Source organism: Lampetra fluviatilis, chromosome 47, assembly GCF_964198595.1.
Source record: "Lampetra fluviatilis chromosome 47, kcLamFluv1.1, whole genome shotgun sequence".
Taxonomy (NCBI): domain Eukaryota; kingdom Metazoa; phylum Chordata; class Hyperoartia; order Petromyzontiformes; family Petromyzontidae; genus Lampetra; species Lampetra fluviatilis.
In genome coordinates, this window is record NC_136321.1 from 7,666,063 (window position 1) to 7,682,911 (window position 16,849).

At 47.2% G+C, this 16,849-nt stretch overlaps 1 protein-coding gene across 1 annotated transcript in view; it reads left to right on the top strand.

The window, feature by feature from the left end:
- Window positions 1-15,175, top strand: part of LOC144947928 (protein eva-1 homolog C-like) — a 64,185-nt gene extending 49,010 nt beyond the window's left edge. The window contains exons 3-8 of the mRNA XM_078877334.1: window positions 690-834; window positions 1,627-1,779; window positions 2,860-3,003; window positions 6,473-6,664; window positions 8,254-8,406; window positions 8,876-15,175. Coding sequence (XP_078733460.1) covers window positions 690-834; window positions 1,627-1,779; window positions 2,860-3,003; window positions 6,473-6,664; window positions 8,254-8,406; window positions 8,876-9,300 — 1,212 coding nt within the window. The 3' untranslated portion in view covers window positions 9,301-15,175. The remainder of the gene's footprint in view (window positions 1-689; window positions 835-1,626; window positions 1,780-2,859; window positions 3,004-6,472; window positions 6,665-8,253; window positions 8,407-8,875) is intronic.
- Window positions 15,176-16,849: the final 1,674 nt, after the last annotated feature.

Sequence of the window (16,849 nt, forward strand, 5' to 3'; positions counted from 1 at the left end):
TCCTGCAGGCACGAAAGTTTTTAACTATGAATACGACCGCGGTGTAATGGTCAGCGTGCTGGGCTTGCAATCGAGAGGTGGCCGGTTTGATTCTCTCTCTCAGCGCAGCAGTTGAGACGATGGTGCAAGTCCCATTAACCGCCCCCTTCCCAGCCTCTGTCTGAGCCCGCAATTGTAATCATGGGCACTCCAAGTGTCCGTCCGTATGAAGCAAACATACTCATTGAAGGTTGATTGCTCAAATATTCCGATGCAGGTCCCGACTGAAAAAAAAACAAATATCGTGTCATCGTGAGCGACTACTTTTACGGCACGTTACAAGTTGAAATTATTATTATGGTTAAAACGACCTATAAAATCAATGGTGGAGCTCTGGCGTTACACGATGCACCGCCATGTGCTCGAAGACACAAAAAAATTGGTATTTACATAGCACCCAAATTCAATCTCATGCCGCTGTACAGAAACATTGCACATGTTTATTAAACATCCGTGCACAATGTGTGGTATGCGACGCGTCATTGCGAAACATTTGACTACGTGAATCATTGCTACACGATGCACTGATCTTATCTTGCACATTGTAACACGTGGCATCACTGCGTTACGTATCACACGCCGTCCTGTCGTGCGTTATGTATTCTGATGTACCGTTATGTGCTGTGCCGTGACGTGACGTCACATTGCAGCGCGCTCTGCAGCAGTGCCAGGACAAGCGGCGCTGTGAACTTCGTCTCCCTGGCCGCCCTCTCGGCCCCCACGGCCGCCTCTCTGGGCCCCATGGCTGCCCGTCGTCGGTGGCGCGGCACTCCGTGTCCTACCGCTGCCGGCCGAGTGAGTCCCTCACCCCAGGCCGAGCGCAGAGAGCATTCGCACAGACGCAAATCCACGACTGAAACCCTCTGCTACCTTTACAGCAACCCTAACACGGATGGTAATCCTGCACCCGGGTCGAGTTTTTAAAGTTTTTAAACTATTATATAACTATTATAAAACCTACTCTGGGATGGCGTCACGATGTGATGGATTCGCACACCGAACTTCCAATTCGGAGGTCACCAGGTCGATTCGATCTCCCGGCACGGCAATTGAAACAACGGTGCCATTTCCTTAAATTCCCTCGCCTCTGTCCACCGAGCGTCAGTAAGGCACACTTGGCCTATTGACAGGTCGCACGTGGTGGGGTAAAGTGTGGGGTACTTCCACTTATTTCAACACATCTCATCAACGTGGAAGAGTAGGCCAAAGTACCCTCCAGAGGAAGCTCCCTCTGGAGTGAAGGCCTATTAGTGGAGGCTTTTTGCCAGGAGTGGTCTGAGCAAGCAATTCAGAATCAGAATGTATTTACACTGGAGGAATCCGATGAGCTGTAAATCTCTTTGTCATAGATGTCCAGTAAGCAATTCCAAGGGCTACACCGTCTACCTTCACTTTTTTCCCACCCTCGCCCTGACATCGATCGCAGTCTTGACCTTCATCATGCCACGCTGTAGCCGTGGACGTACCCTTCCCCTCCCACCACCCCGCACGTCGAGCAGGGTGCGCGTGTCCGTGGCCGCGTGCCTTCACGCCGGGCAAGGCATCGCCGGGGCGTCTCAGTCTCTCGTGGACACCTTCTGCCCGCAGACGAGTACCAGCGCAAGGTCGCTTGCGAGGAGGACTGGCTGCAGCTGCGCTGCAAGAATTCGCGGGTGGTGGCGGTGCAAGCCGCCACGTTCGGGCGATCCAAGGACGGCGGCCTCGAGTGTCCGTCGCCGCAGGCGCGCGCCTCCGACAGCCGTGAGTTTGGCGAGCGTGCCCGACCCCGCGAACAGTAGTTTCGTGCAATCCCGACTGTGACAATTCGCGGTTTTGCCATGCGACTCAAAAAGTCAATTAATTTTGTGCCGTTCTTTTTACGGGTACTAAACTAAAAGAATGTTTTTTTTTACCAGGTAAGGCCCACTGAGCTATGTAGCACCCGGAGACAAATCCGCGACCGCTTTATTATCGTCTCTTGTGCTGCAGGGTTTGCATGGCCCAATTATGTACTGTGTAGTTATATCAATGGAAATAATGTATTGTTACACATAGGATCTGTTACATATATTGTTTGTAACCTTAAGCATCGATTTTTAACCGACGCTGCTGCAGTGTAATGGTTAGCACAGCAGACTTGCAATCCAAAGGTCGCCAGTTTGATCTCCCAATGCAGTAGTTGAAACTATGGGTCACCCAGCCTCTGCTGTCAACCCAGCAGTATTATTGGGCACACCACAGTCAATCGGCAGGTCACGTGTGGCAGTGTACAATCTGGGTATTCCCACCTCTTCTAAGGTGTCTGGCCAACACGTAGTAGGCCAAATACCCTTTAGAGAGGGCCCTAGAACTCCCTGTATTGGAGGCCCTTCTACCAGCAGTAGTGCGAGACAGGAATTGCAGGGCTGGACTTTTACCTTTGATGCATCTTTGTGTGCCTAATCGTGATAGCTCATGGACCTTGGGCAAACAAACCCAGGCCCTGGTGCCACTCCTGGACCAGGACAGGGGAGTTCCTGGGCCAGCGGAGGCTGCTTCACATTGATTGTAGAATCGATGCAATACCTCCACCCCGTGTCCACGTGTGTGGGGAGCGGTAGTCTAGCAGTCAGCAAGCTGGGCAATGAACCCGGTAATCCGGCTTCGATTCTGGCTCACGGCCAACACCAGTGACGATTATGTTGACCGGTCATGGGCCACTGGGGAGACAAAGGCGGCCGGGCGTGATGTTAGCTACCCACCCCTTCGTGTACCAATGCCGGCCTTCATAGGTGCTCGCTAACAGCACTTGCCCCAACAGTCGTGTCAGGCTATATGGGGGGGGGATCTTTGTCTTTGCAGAGTGCCAGTCTCCGGAGGCGCTGGCTGTGTTGGTGCGGAGATGCCAGGGTCTGACGAGCTGCAGCGTGGAGACGCGATCGGGAGCCCTGGGCAACCCCTGTCCACCCGGCGTGCGCAAATACCTGGCTGTGCTCTACACCTGCGGTGAGCAAGGCCCCTCCACTTTCCTACCACTACCACCACGACCACCACGGTCTCACCTATAGAGAGGTAGGGAGAGAGGTTGCTAGATAGATGGAATAGACCGGCTTAATAGATCGATTGATAAACGGATGTTAGATAGAGGAATAGAAAGCATGATTGGTTAGCCGCATACATGAACTGGCGGACAGATGTATATGGATCAATAGAGATATTGGTCGAGACATTTATTAAAAGGGTGTATAGATAGATGCAAACTTTCCATCTTTGTCAGAAACTTTGCTAAATCAAGCTCTGCCCTGATCCTGCTCTAACCCTGTCCACTTTGGGCCTTTAACAATTGTCAAATAGAAGGTGGTGGAATTAGCTGTTAAAAGCATGCTGAATTGATAATGGTGGAACAATGCTGATTGATTTTACGCAAAAGCAGCCATCGTTCCACCAAAATATGCCAGAATTGTGGCCAAAATAGCAACGTGAACTGTGGCTTGGAAGTCCTTTTATCAAGGGATACCTGGGTGTGTAAAAAAATGACAAGAAAACAGCAAACAAATTCCACTTTCATCCAAGATTGTTTTACTAATAATGCCGAATGACTTAATCCACATTGGAGATGAGGAAGCTGGAAACGATGGGGCATGACGGCTGGAATATTGGAAGCCCTGAGTTACTTCTGGGACAGGACAATCAATCAGATCGTCAATTAGAAAACCAAGATTTATCACGAATTATTGTATCACATTATTCATAGCCATACAGTTCTGTTCCACCATACCAGAGTTGCAGCAGAGGACACAGATCTATGTAATCCAAAATATCTGTAACATTAATGTAATTTGCGCTTTTATGGTTTCTAAATATGCTTGCACAGCAGCTCAGTGTGACATGAAGGTCATTTCATCAGCGGGTCATTCTCTTATAGAGGGATATGTTTCAGAAATGTAACGTATTTAAAGAGAAAGGCTCAGTTTATACGGAGCTCTGTGTGTCCCGACAATAAACATTTTCAAGTCGCGTAGAAATTAAAGAGTTGAGGTCCTTACAGAAATGACACCAACCCAGAAGCCATTTAAAATCTCGATTGAAAAACTAATTTCTTTGGAACTGCTTTTTACGTCTAGGTTGTTGTCCTTCCCCCATACCTCCGATTAGCACGGTTAGCTACGTACGGTGCGAAAGACGTTCGACACACATCCATACATTGCGACACAATTCAGCAAGGCACCCACATATGCCACCAAGGCTGGGAATGACTTTTTAACGGCACTTTGCCCTAAATAAATAAATAAAGCTTGCCAGCACTCGGGGAGGAGGGGGGGAGGTGGTAATACCATTAGGGCCCTCTCGCGAGCCTTTGATGAGCGCCGTTCGCCGTTGTTGCCAGGACTCTGTGTTCACAGCGCCACTTTTTTTTTTACAAGTGCCCTGTTTGCTGACGACTCTGCCGCACACGTGGCATCGGGGACTGCACGGGGCTCTGGACAATCCCACCGGGCACTGCGGGGGGCGCGGGGGTTAGCCCGTGTAGTAGCGGTCCATGTCTGTTCTACCCCCCACCCCACCCCTCGCTCTCTTCTCGCGAGGGGGAAATAAAGCTAACGGAGTAAATGGACTTGCGGTTACGTAATTAGCTACCCATTAGCAGAGTGCTCACAGGTTTGGACAAGTAACTCGATTAATTTACGCATGCGGGGCGCTGGGCAGGGACCGCCCATGCCTCGGTTTGAAGGCTTACAGCGTTTTTATGTATGTATGTATTCTAACACGATTTAGCGTTCCCGTTAGAATTGATTGACAGGGTGCATTTTAGAGCATTTAACTGCTGCTTCTGCTCCAAACGCCTTGAATGCCGCCATGTAATTTGAAATTTGACTTGCAATTTTTTTTGCATAAAGTAATGTGCTACAGTAGATTTCTTTAGATTTGGAATATCAAGACGCTGTACAAAAATGACAAATGCAAAATGAGTCCAGTTGGTAAATTTGCTTAAGCTATGGGTTTTTATTCAATGTCCTTTTTATTCAGAAAAGCCAAACAGGGTCAAAACTATTTTAGGAGGAACCTGCACTGGGACGTTTGACCAATTTTGTTGAGTGAGTGTTTGGCATATGGAATGAAACCAGAGTACTTGGAGAATACCCACGCATACAAGGAGATAACTCAAGGCTCTGCACAGATACATTAAAAAAAATCCATTTGCCGCCTGGCTATCTCCTGGCTCTCTCACAACCTTGTGGGTTTGGGAGTTTCAAAAAAAACATTTTAAAACTATTTTTATTTACCAATGAAGGCCCACTGCGTTTTTTTTCGGAAGCAACTTGGCCACAAATAATAGCGCAACGAAATGGCTTATCATCATATGGAAATCTATAGCAGCCAACTACTCCATGCGCATGTGGATTCTAAATGTGGAGGGAAAAACCGGAGGACCCGGAAAAAAATCAACGCGACCACGGTGGGGAATATGTAAACTGGTGGTTGTTTAACAGTGCTCATTTATCCTGGTAAAATATCCGCGTGGTATGTTTTTTATTTGCAGGGTGGTTCTTCCTTGGGACGTTTGGCCAATTCCACAATAAGCGTTTGAGCTTGAGTAAAATTGGCATGTGTGAAAATGATTTGCCTTAACATGTCACTGAGTGATGCTTGCGTTCAGTACCAGCAAATAGAATCGAGAGAATAAATAGATTTGCATTCAAATATTAAAGGCAAATGACTCACTGCTTACCACTCTTCTAAGTAGCTTATATGATAGACATCTTCTCGGAGAGCAACCGTCAGCACTGAACTTGCAGACTGAATGTACACATGCATATATTTCTAACAAAATAATATTTATTCATATCATGGAATATTTGTCATCGTAATAATAATGACACGACTAAACTATAAATAAATAACATTTTGTCAGTCTTGGTCAATCCACTGCTGGACGAGCAGCTCCCTACACCGTTCGGGTTGAGTTAAAAAAAAATTACATTTCTCACGTACCACAGTTGTTTTTGTGCCGATTTATATTTCCTTCTTTAGTGTAATTTATTTGATTTAATTTGTTTCCATCCTTTTTGGTGACCCAGGTCAAATATGACTCATCCTTCTGGGAAATCCTTTGCCAGTACCAAAATATACTAATAGGGGTTTTCCCCTTTTTTCTGGAAACAAAACTGACACCTTTTGCAAGGAATCATGTTTACATTAACCACAATACTTGCAGTCAAATGCAAACAATTATCAGAGTTATGTTTTTTGTTTGCATTTGACTGCAAGTATTGTGGTTAATGTAAACATGATTCCTTGCAAAAGATGTCAGTTTTGTTGCCAGAAAAAAGGGGATAAACCCTATTAGTATGACTCATCCTGTTCACTTTTAAAAATGGAACTCATCCTGGTCCCTTCAGTTCTCACGTGGTGATGAATCTTTGCGCGGCGTGAAATCGCACAAAGCAAACCGTCGCGAACGTGTGCCCCACAGTCCCACGCAGGGTGTTGGACGACCGCAGGCCCCGCGGAGTGCGCCTCTCCAGCCACTCGCGCTCACTGCCGGAGCCCCGAGCCGCCCCCTCCCTGAGCCGGGAGGCGCAGGCAGCACCGCCGGGGCCCGCCGGCCGCGGGCATCCGCACGGATACGCAGTGCGCGACGCGGCGACGCACTACTCGCCTCCCGGTTGGTTTACGTGTTCTCTCTCTGTGTATCTTTGTGATATCTGTCTGCTTAAATGTCTGTTTATAGTTTCCTGGTTAGATTTTTGTTGCTATTTTTTTTATACCTGATGATTGCTTGTGTTGCAATCGAAACGTCGTAGTATACTATTATTTAATGTATTATTTTATCTTTATACGTGACTTTACCGAAAGAACCAAAGAATAATCCCTGCAGTCACGAAAGCTCCAAATTAAGATTACAACAACAACACTGACAGCCGCCGCCACTCGTCACGTGACGTTCACCGCGGCGCTTGTGCCAGGCCAGGTGCACTCCGAGGGCCACGTCGAGTTGTCGAAGGCTTGCTGACCGAAGGTCACGGGACAGGCACAGGTGCCGTGGGTTGACTGATTGTGATGACTGGCAGATGCACCACTTTGTGTCTCCTGCTGTGCCACACGAACTACACAGGCAAAGACAAAGACGCCTCCCAGGGTTAGCCTGCATAGGTTGTTGGGGCAAGTGCTGTTAGCGGGCATCTATAAGGCCAGCACAGCACACGAGGGGCTGGTGTTGTGGCTGGAATCATGGCCAGCCTTCTCTGTCTCCTAAGTGCTGATGTTTACACACTGAACTGGGTTAGGGTTGCCACCTGTCCTGGTTTTCCTAGGATTGTCCTCTTTTTGAGGTAACTTTTCTGGGAAATCTGTTACTCTTTACAAAATATAAACCTTTCTCAGGTTTCTTTTTTTTTGCCACATGTGCTCAAGACAATGCGTTTACAGGTATATTTCCCCTTTTCCGGTCTTGTGAGATATTCTTCTTCTTGTGATATGTCCCGGTTCTTTGTACCTCAGGGGTCGCGACCTTATACCAGGTACTCAATGAAGAGCCTTCAGTTGAGAACTGAAGGCTTGCAAGAGTGAGCTGGACCTAGTATGGGTTTGAAACTCAGAACCGGTTGGTTTCCAGATATAAACGAAACTATTTAAAGCTAAAATATTTTAGCAGGTAAGGCCCATAGAGCTATATTGCTCTTTTTCAGAAGCAACCTGGCCATAAATGATAGCTCAAGGAAGTGTCTTATTACGTGGAATTTTTTAGCAGCCAAATACTCTAAACTCATGTCTCCAAATGTGGAGGGGAAAACCAGAAGACCCGGATAAATATCCACGCGACCACGGGGAAAACATGCAAACTCCAAATATACAGACATCAGATTCAGGATCGAACCCACGACCTCCTGTATACTAAATTTCGATTTAAAGCTTTCGTGATTGCAGCGATTCATCTTCTTGGCTCTTTCGGTAAAGTCACATAGAAGGGAAGTAATAAAATAATAAAAATTAAACATAATGAAATACAATTCTCACGACGTTTCGGCCACAACGCAAGCAGCCGTCCTCAGGTGAAGACCAGGTCTGTCCCTTCTACGTGACTTTACCGAAAGAACCAAGAAGATGAATCCTGTATACTAGGCAAGGTAGTTAACATCTCGCCCCCGTGATCATTCACGACTGACATGAGCCTTGGCCAGGAATCAAGCGCAGATCACTGCTGCACCCCCCAGACTTAATCCGGAGAATGTTTTTCTCACCACGTGGGTGCAGCTGGCCTCATGGAGCTGCAGAAGGAGCCTGCTGATGGACCGAAGTTCTCGGAGGGCGAAGATGCGGATGTGCCCACCCGTCTCAACGCCACCGACATCTCCCCGGGCGCGGCCATCATCCTCAACACGCTTGCGACGTACAGCTACCTGTCCAGTGAGACTCGCCTCAAAATGACAAAGATCCCCCCTCCCCCGTATAGCCTTAACAGACTGTTGGGGCAAGTGCTGTTAGCGAGCACCTATGAAGGCCGGCAGGGCATACGAGAGGGTGGGTGGCCAAGACCGTGCCCGGCCGCCTTTGTCTCCCTTGTGGCAATGTTTACACTCTGCACAAGGTACTCACTTAAGGCCGAGTCGACCTAGGGGAGTCCCAGGAACCGGTTCAGATAATCGTCACTGGTGTTAGCCGTGAGCAGGAATCGAAGTTGGGTCGACAGCTTCGTAGCACAGCGTGCTAACGGTTACACTGTCCAGTGTAGCCGTTCAAACAACTCCCCACGACAGTGAATTGACGAAGCGCTGCTAATTAATGAATTCTATTCTGATATATCTCTCTCAATGTTGTTACGCGAGCGAGCGCGCAGTATCTACGACTGACCCCTTCGCTCCCCGCGTCCCCGCAGAGCACGTGGAGCGAGCGGCGCTGGTGTTCGTCTCCTGCCTGTGCCTGGGGCTGGTGCTCACGCTGGCGGCGCTGGTGGTGCGCGTGCACTGCCGCCACGACGTGCGCTCTCTTAAGGGCGGCGCGCGCGCCCGCGCCTCCCGCTCGGATGGGGCCTCCGACGACAGCGACACGGACTCGGACTCGGAGTCCGACTCGGATTCGGACGGCGGCGGCGGGATCGGCGGGATCGGCGGGATCGGCGGCTCGACGTCGGGGTCGAACCGCTTTGCGCGGCGCTTCGACGTCACGCACAACGTGTTCACGTCGGCCGAGGAGATCGAAATGGCGCACCGCATCGAGGAGCGCGAGCGCATCCTTAACGAGATCTGGCGCAACGGGAGGACCAATCCCATCGCCACCACCAGCCTCAACCGTTACTATTGACCGACCCCTTGACCTTTTCTTCGCCGGGCGAAGGCAAACAGCGGTGAAGCGTAGCTTTGCAAACACAACGGCGCTGGCGGCGGAAGGCCGGTGTTCCGAGTGTGCCGAGCGATGGGCCGTGTCCCGCGATTTTTGCGTCTTCGGAGAGTCCGGGATGGCCATTGCGTGACTGCCCTTGCGGTTGGCTGTATGGACGCACAGCACCGTGATGCATCTGCAGCTGTGTGTCTTGCAGAGCAGCGAGTGAAGCAATGAAGACGACCTTGAATTCGCATTGTCTTTGAGATTCCCGACTCATACATTGTCAAGGATCGTAAGATTCCCGACTTATAAAATCATCGTGGAAAACAAGAAGTTTTATTTTTATATTTTGTATTGTACACGTTTTACTTTTGTCGCGAACGCTGTGTGACCTGGTGCTGTAAATGAAACGTTATTTGCACACTTAGTGGTTTTGTAAAAAAAAAAACTAAAAGAGTTTATATTTCTGTTTTATTATTAATGTTATCAGCCAAAGTGCTGGGTTTCGAATGCTGTTCTATGTTAATCGTGTGCGCCTGACTTTAAATGCAGAAATTCATCTTGAACGACGAATTTAACAAAATAAACACTTGCAACCAAAGCACGTGGTTCTGGGCATCTCACCCTGCCTGCCTTCGCAGGATCAGAGCAGCGCTCGGCGCAGAAAGACTATCCGCGTCCGAGCGTACTTCTCTTACAGTCCACTGCTGCATGCCCCAGGGCCTTGACAGACATTTGGCCTCGTTGCTCACTCACGACTGTTGTTTGTTCATTCTTGACGGTTTTTGCTTCAACTCTAATTACCTATATTTTTACTACTGATGGGAAGAAAGGGGGGCAAAGAAAACAAAAGTGACCCCGGAAAGGAAATAAATAATAAACAATCACCCAGGGCAAACCGCAGCTGTGGAAACGCGGCTTAGCACTCCGGCTAGGCCTGACCTCGGGTTAGAGGGGCCAAAGGGCGACTGCGCGATTTGAGCGCGCCGTTGCTTGATTACGTGTAATTGAGTTTTATCGCTTGAGCCAAGTGGCTTTGCGCGGCTGTGCGGCTGTACAGCGGCTTGCCGGGAGAAACAATTGCTGTGGGCCCCATGTGTCAGAGGTCACAAACGGGTTTTGATTCCTTACCCGTACCCGTACCCAGCCGCACCAGGGTCGTAAACGGGTACCCGTACCCGGCCTTACCCGTACCCTACCCGTACCCGGCCGGGTACGGGTAGGGTACGGATATCGGGTATCTGATTGCGACCTCTGGGATGAAGCCATGTTGCAGGCGCGGGTGAGTTGATTCTAGGAACTTGAATTGTGAGAAGAGACAAGACGTTGGGAAATGAGTGACAAACAGTTACTCACCGGTGACGCACGGTCTACCCGTACCCGTACCCGGCCACACCAGGGTCGCAAACGGGTACCCGTACCCGTACCCGGCCGGGTACGGGTAGCCGGGTATTGGGTAGGATACGGGTATCGGGTACCCGGTTGCAACCTCTGCCATGTGTGTCAATTTTTTTATCATTGTTGGTCCACTAGCGCTGCACAAAGTGTCGCAAACGCCGCACACCGGCGCCGGCCATGTGTTTGACCCTTGGTGGTCTAATACAAGGCTCCTGTGCATTATCGGCGAGGTATGGTTAAGTCACGTGACGTGCAAGGCATGATGGGCGGAATGATGTCACAATCGTGCATCTTTCCTTCTAGGAATTGTCTTTTTGCGTGCATTATTATAACTCTTACTTGTTTCCTGCCTGCACAAAATTTTCCTGTCCGATGAGTTTATGATCATTTACAGAAAGTGATGGAATTGGTGCGATGTTGATGCCATCTGCAGATTCCTTTTTATATTGGTGGCAATGACGCAACGTGGCGATGTGAACGCATGCCGCCCATCATCGTAAGTAAAACGGTTTCGTGCTTGGATTCTCTTACTGAATCCCGTTGGAAGTTCTTGATTTACGACGCAAATACCGGCCAGCCTTTCCCACGGCTAGGTGAGGTTCGCCCGTGCCTCAGCAACGTGGGAAGAATGACCTGAAAATATCCCTTAGAAAACAATCAACACGATTGTAGGACCTTCACGTTTGGTGTACGTACAGAAATGTAGAACATGCATCACCATTGCATGTGCACACGGCCATTTGGCAGCTAATTTGGGCACCTTTAAAAATACAAAAAAAAGAGGTGTTCTTGAAAATGCCTTGGGACTTAGGGCACCTAAGAATCCCCATGACCTTTGCCCTGTGAGTCTTTTGGCAAGGGCTCACAACTGTTCCCCTAAATCATTTGAACAACTTGCCTAATGGTTTTCACATGCCGATGAGAACTTACTGGTGTTCTCTATCAACCGAAATGTCTCGATTCTTATTTTTTTTTGCCAAAATCCAGTGTGAGGGAAATAATACATTTATATATATATTCAGGGACAAAACGCAGCCCTCTTTTACGTTCAAATGTTATATATTTTGTTCCATCGTGTATATATATATTTATTTTATAGAGTACTCGCTTGACAAGATTCCGCAGCATTGTCCGCAAGTGCATCGCAAATCGAACTTCATATTGCTCTTAGAACGTGATGCAAAAGGAAAAGGTCATAGATGTTTTATATCGTACATTTTATGCCTGGCTGCTCAGGGAGTGTTTCTGAAAATTTAATAGAAAAAAAAACGCAGTGTAATTACATTTTCGTTTTTGCAGGTATTCCTAAAGGCGGCTCAACAACTCATGCATTAAACTGCCCATGCCGCGTCGAAATAATATGCACTCGTGATTAGTAGACATGTTCTAGACTTGAATTCTAGATTTGAAGCTTTCGTGACTGCAAGGATTCATATTCTTGGGTTTTTTCGGTAAAGTCACGTAGGTAAAAAATTAAAATTTATAAAAGTAAAATAAAAATACAATAAAAAATAAAAATCACGACGTTTCGGAGGCAACACAAGCTTCCGTCTTCAGGTGGAACCGTCACAGCACGCTTGCTGTATCAAGTAAATGTGAAATTCCAAGAGATCCGACCCCGTATATATACTGGTTGAGGTGGGAGGAGCCAGGACAGGCCCCCTTTTTATTATTATGGCAAGGTTAGTGCGGCTGAAGCTACGGCTAGTCTACATAACAAAGGACTGAGCCTTTGTTATGTAGACTGGCTGAGAGGGGGGGGGGGGTGCCAGAGTTGTTAAAAAACCCAAGAATAGTAGACATGTGATGATGCATCAATTCATCGCGTCACGTCGATTCTTATGCTCAGGATAACATCGAACTCTGTGTGGAAGAATCGTTTATTTTCGATTCGTAAATGTTGTATGTAATTGGTTAATGTAATCAACTCTGTGGTCATGAGAGGCTCTAAATCCATGACAATTGTAAAAAAAATCAATAGAATTTTATCGAATTGCGACCACCGAATCGTCACAAATCATCAAATCGCGAGGTGATAGAGGGTACAAATTGTTACACGACTTTGATTAGCATACATTCGTTCAAAATTTCGCAGAGGCACATGAATGGTCATTGGTACCAGAACATGCTTGACCCTACATGTGTCTCTCTCTGCCCTGTCCGAAAGAGTTCCCCAGCACTTGCCTCTAAATCTGATCCCCTGCTGGATTAGGGTCTTGTAACCAGTTGCATTATATTCCTTTAAGGATATTCCCCCTAGGTTCACACTGTCACTTAAGATATTAACGTCACTTAAGATAGTATGTACAACGGACCCGCTGAACTTAACATCTGCATGAAACACCTCCACCTCAGTGCACCCGTCATGTACGGCATGGTGGTGCAAACGTTAAGAGTCCTCCAATGTACAGACATTACATTTTTTGTTAAAAAAGATAACAGGCAGCATGAATGGCTTGGAACATTGGCTGCAAGAATATCATCGGGTAGTGACCTAGGCTTTAATTTCTTGAGCTCATGCAGTGATGCCTGCAATTCCACAATGCGGTACTGGCAATTACGTCTCATCACTGCCAAGCATTCCGTGCACAGAGAGGGCACTTAGTGCATGCGAGCGAGCCCGCGGCAAACTCCAATTTCTACTCGCCACGTGGGCAGATTGCCTGGGCCGACAAAGTTCCCCTCGCCGCATCGATGTCACAAAATAATTATTGGAAAATATACACTGTAATATCACGACGCCCGTTCAGGTTGTTAAATGAAATGATGATGATCATAATAACCTCCGGCTAATGAACCATCGGCGGCACTTCATCAGTCGGTAAAGATTTCCTTGGCCCAAGATGTGTTGGCTGAATGTTGACCGGCCTTTCTCCTTGGGTTGCTGACTCACTGCCGTTGTTGTTGCATTTGTGTTTCATTTTACGGCAAGTGATGACAAACGACAAAGTTATATTTTTATCAAGAGGGGGACGCTATTATGTTGCTGTTGTCTTGCCCGGGTGTGATTGTGTACTGAATCAACGCTTGAGAGTGCATCAACATTGTTTGGCATGGTGCACATTAATTTGAGTTGACGGTTTCCCCTGCTTCTGTGTAAGCATCGGTGCATTGAATTCCGGACATGGTCAAAGTTTCGCTGCATTTCCACACCGTGCACTGGCATCGCCTAGCCATAATCAGAGACTTAATTGCGAACAGCCAATTTGCCAATTCCGCCTGAAAATAGATCTGTTACGGAAAGGATACTTAGCAGCAGGATAGCATGGAGAGCTGAAATTTGTGAAAGTAAATTGGACTAGTTGTTAACTAAATTGGAATTCATTAAATCTTGACTTAAAGCTTTCTTGACTGCATTAATTCATATTATTTGGGTCTTTCGGTAAAGTCACGTAGATAGGTTCAAAGAAAATAACAAAAAATGATCGCAACACAGGCGGTCGTCATAATTTATTTTTCCTGATGACGACCGCTTGTCTTGCGATCGAAACGTCGGAGTATTTTGTTATTTTCTTTGAACCTATCTATGTGACTTTACCGAAAGACCCAAAGAATATGGAATTTATTATTTACATAATGACATGGGGGCTGTATCTGTTTGTGTGTGTTGATTACACAAGAGGCTGAATGGTCTTCTCACTCCACGGCCTGGGTTTGATGATTGTGGAACCCTATTGCTATTGCACCTCAAGGCTGCGCTGTTCACTCTGCCCAAAAACATGTTCTCACTCGTAGCATCCACACAGTGAGCCATTGTACATGTGCAGCCCTCTGTCAATCCACTGTGGGACGAGGGCTTCCCCATGCCATGCAAGTATTTCGACCAAATTTGACCACGCTTGTCAGTGTAGGTTGGTGAAGGCAGGGAGCATAGAAGTACGGTACAACATTGATTTGTTTTTCTACACTGCCCACAAACTTGCCCTGCAGAAGCCTATAACAACCTGCTATGCATGGTGGTCATCCATCCATGCACTGGCCAGGCTCAACCCTGCTTAGCTTCGGAGATCTGGTGAGATCAGGCACATTGTGGGTGATTTGGTCTTAGATAATAAGTCGCTATTGGTCGCTTAAAACAATATGTCATCGACTAAGTTATGATTAGGTCAGAAGTGCCTGTGTATTGTACTGTATTGCAATTGTGTGCAAAGCAAGAGTTGTAAGCGTATCCTTTTTTATGACCTAAACATTTCAAAACGTTGTTTAATGTTTATAAATACAGCACATTTATGACGTGGTATGGTTTTTTTGTCGATCATGTTTATACCATTTCCTCAGCAATGGATCCCCTGCGTGCACTGACGTGGAGTTGCTTTTACAGCGGCAGTATTTGCCTCAAGAGGGCATGCAAAAGTGTTCATGCGAAATGACAAATGAAACTTTGGCAGAGAGGTCCAGGATTCCTCGGTGTGGCCGTGGTAGATGGGGTTGTCATGGCCTGGTGTTGACTTGGGCTGAGAGGTCAGGGGTTAAGGGCTGGGGGTGGGTGGGTGGGGTGGCTGGGGGCAGAAAGTACCGGTATCAATCACTCAGAGAGTTTAGCTGGCGATGAAATCCCTTTCATCGATCATTGTCTGTTCTTCTAACACCGTCCCTGCCTCGAACAATTTCACAATCGCCACTTCTTCACTATCCACGTGGGTATCAACGACACTTGGATCTATCGATTAAAATCGATTCCTGTGCTCGCAATACGTGTATCGGTTTCGTGCGTGTGAGAATCGGTTATTTAAGATTGATTAAATTTAGCCTCTAAAACAAGAACTGGACAAACGAGGATTGAGAGGGACAATCAACGAGATTATGAATAGAAGAGACGAAAAAGACCGGATGCTTCAACGGTGACACACCGAATCGTGACGCCAAATAGTGACTTCATCAAATTTCTGCCGAAAGGGCTGTGGGGGTGGGAGGCTGAATCATGACGTGCCTAGCTCGCTACGTGATGACGGGGGCCGCGATACAACTTGTTGTTGTACAAGTGGCACAGAATGTGAAATGTATTACCACCGTCGTCGCAGACAAATGCTGCTTTTAAAACGAACAAATAGGACGGGGTCCTAGCGCAGTGATTAGCTCACTGCGCTGTAAACACGGTGGCCTGAATTCAAATCCCGGGTGCGGTCAACCAACAGTGGCGATTGATATCTGAACGAGTTCCGAGCTTGGCCTCCCTTAAGCAACCTGCATTGACCAGCATAGTGAAGTATGGCCCAGCAGCTTCCCTGACCAACACCAACATGGGGAGGCCTTCGTTCAGCAACGAATTGACAAACGGCTGAAATGTATTGCGATTTTTTTGTTGTTGAAACGACGCATTGTCACAATCTGACATTTATTACGGTGGCCCTTCACAAAAAAACATTAGTTCTTTCGGTAAAGTCACGTAGAAGGGAAATAATAAAATAATAAAAATAAAACATAATAAGATACAATTCTCACGACGTTTCGGCCACAACGCAAGCAGCCATCCTCAGGTGAAGAACAGGGCTGTCGGAAAGACAGCGTCCTAATGAACCTGTGGCCGAAACGTCGTGAGAATTGTATCTTATTATGTTGTATTTGTATTATTTTATTATTTCCCTTCTACGTGACTTTACCGAAAGAACCAAGAATCCCTGCAGTCACGAAAGCTTTAAATCGAAAAAAAAACATTAGTTTAAATTATCGCTCCAAGGCAGCGTCGATTAATAATCGTCGATTAATAATCGACGCTGGTGTGATAAATAAACTGGGCCTAACCTACGTAAGTAGATTTTTTTCTTCTTCTCCCACCAAACTTAGTGACACGAAGTGATGGCTCGAAGCTGACATTTGAGGAGGCAATTAAGTCCACTTTGCCATTTGTAGTTTCAGATGACATATCTAGGCGATTGATTTTGCAGTCAATTTCACAGAGAAAGGCAGCTTTTGTGTTGATCTAGAGGGCATTCATCGCACTTTGCAGACAGCTGAAGACCTGTGTTCTACGTCTATGTCCATTAGTAATCGAAGTGTGAACATTTCTCATTTAAATTTTCGAGACAAATTTTCACCTCCACCCCCCCCCCCCCCCATCGTATTGGAAGCAACCTCCCAGATAATCTCACTCTCACAACTGATGTTACTACATTGTAGACTGGTTGTGCGG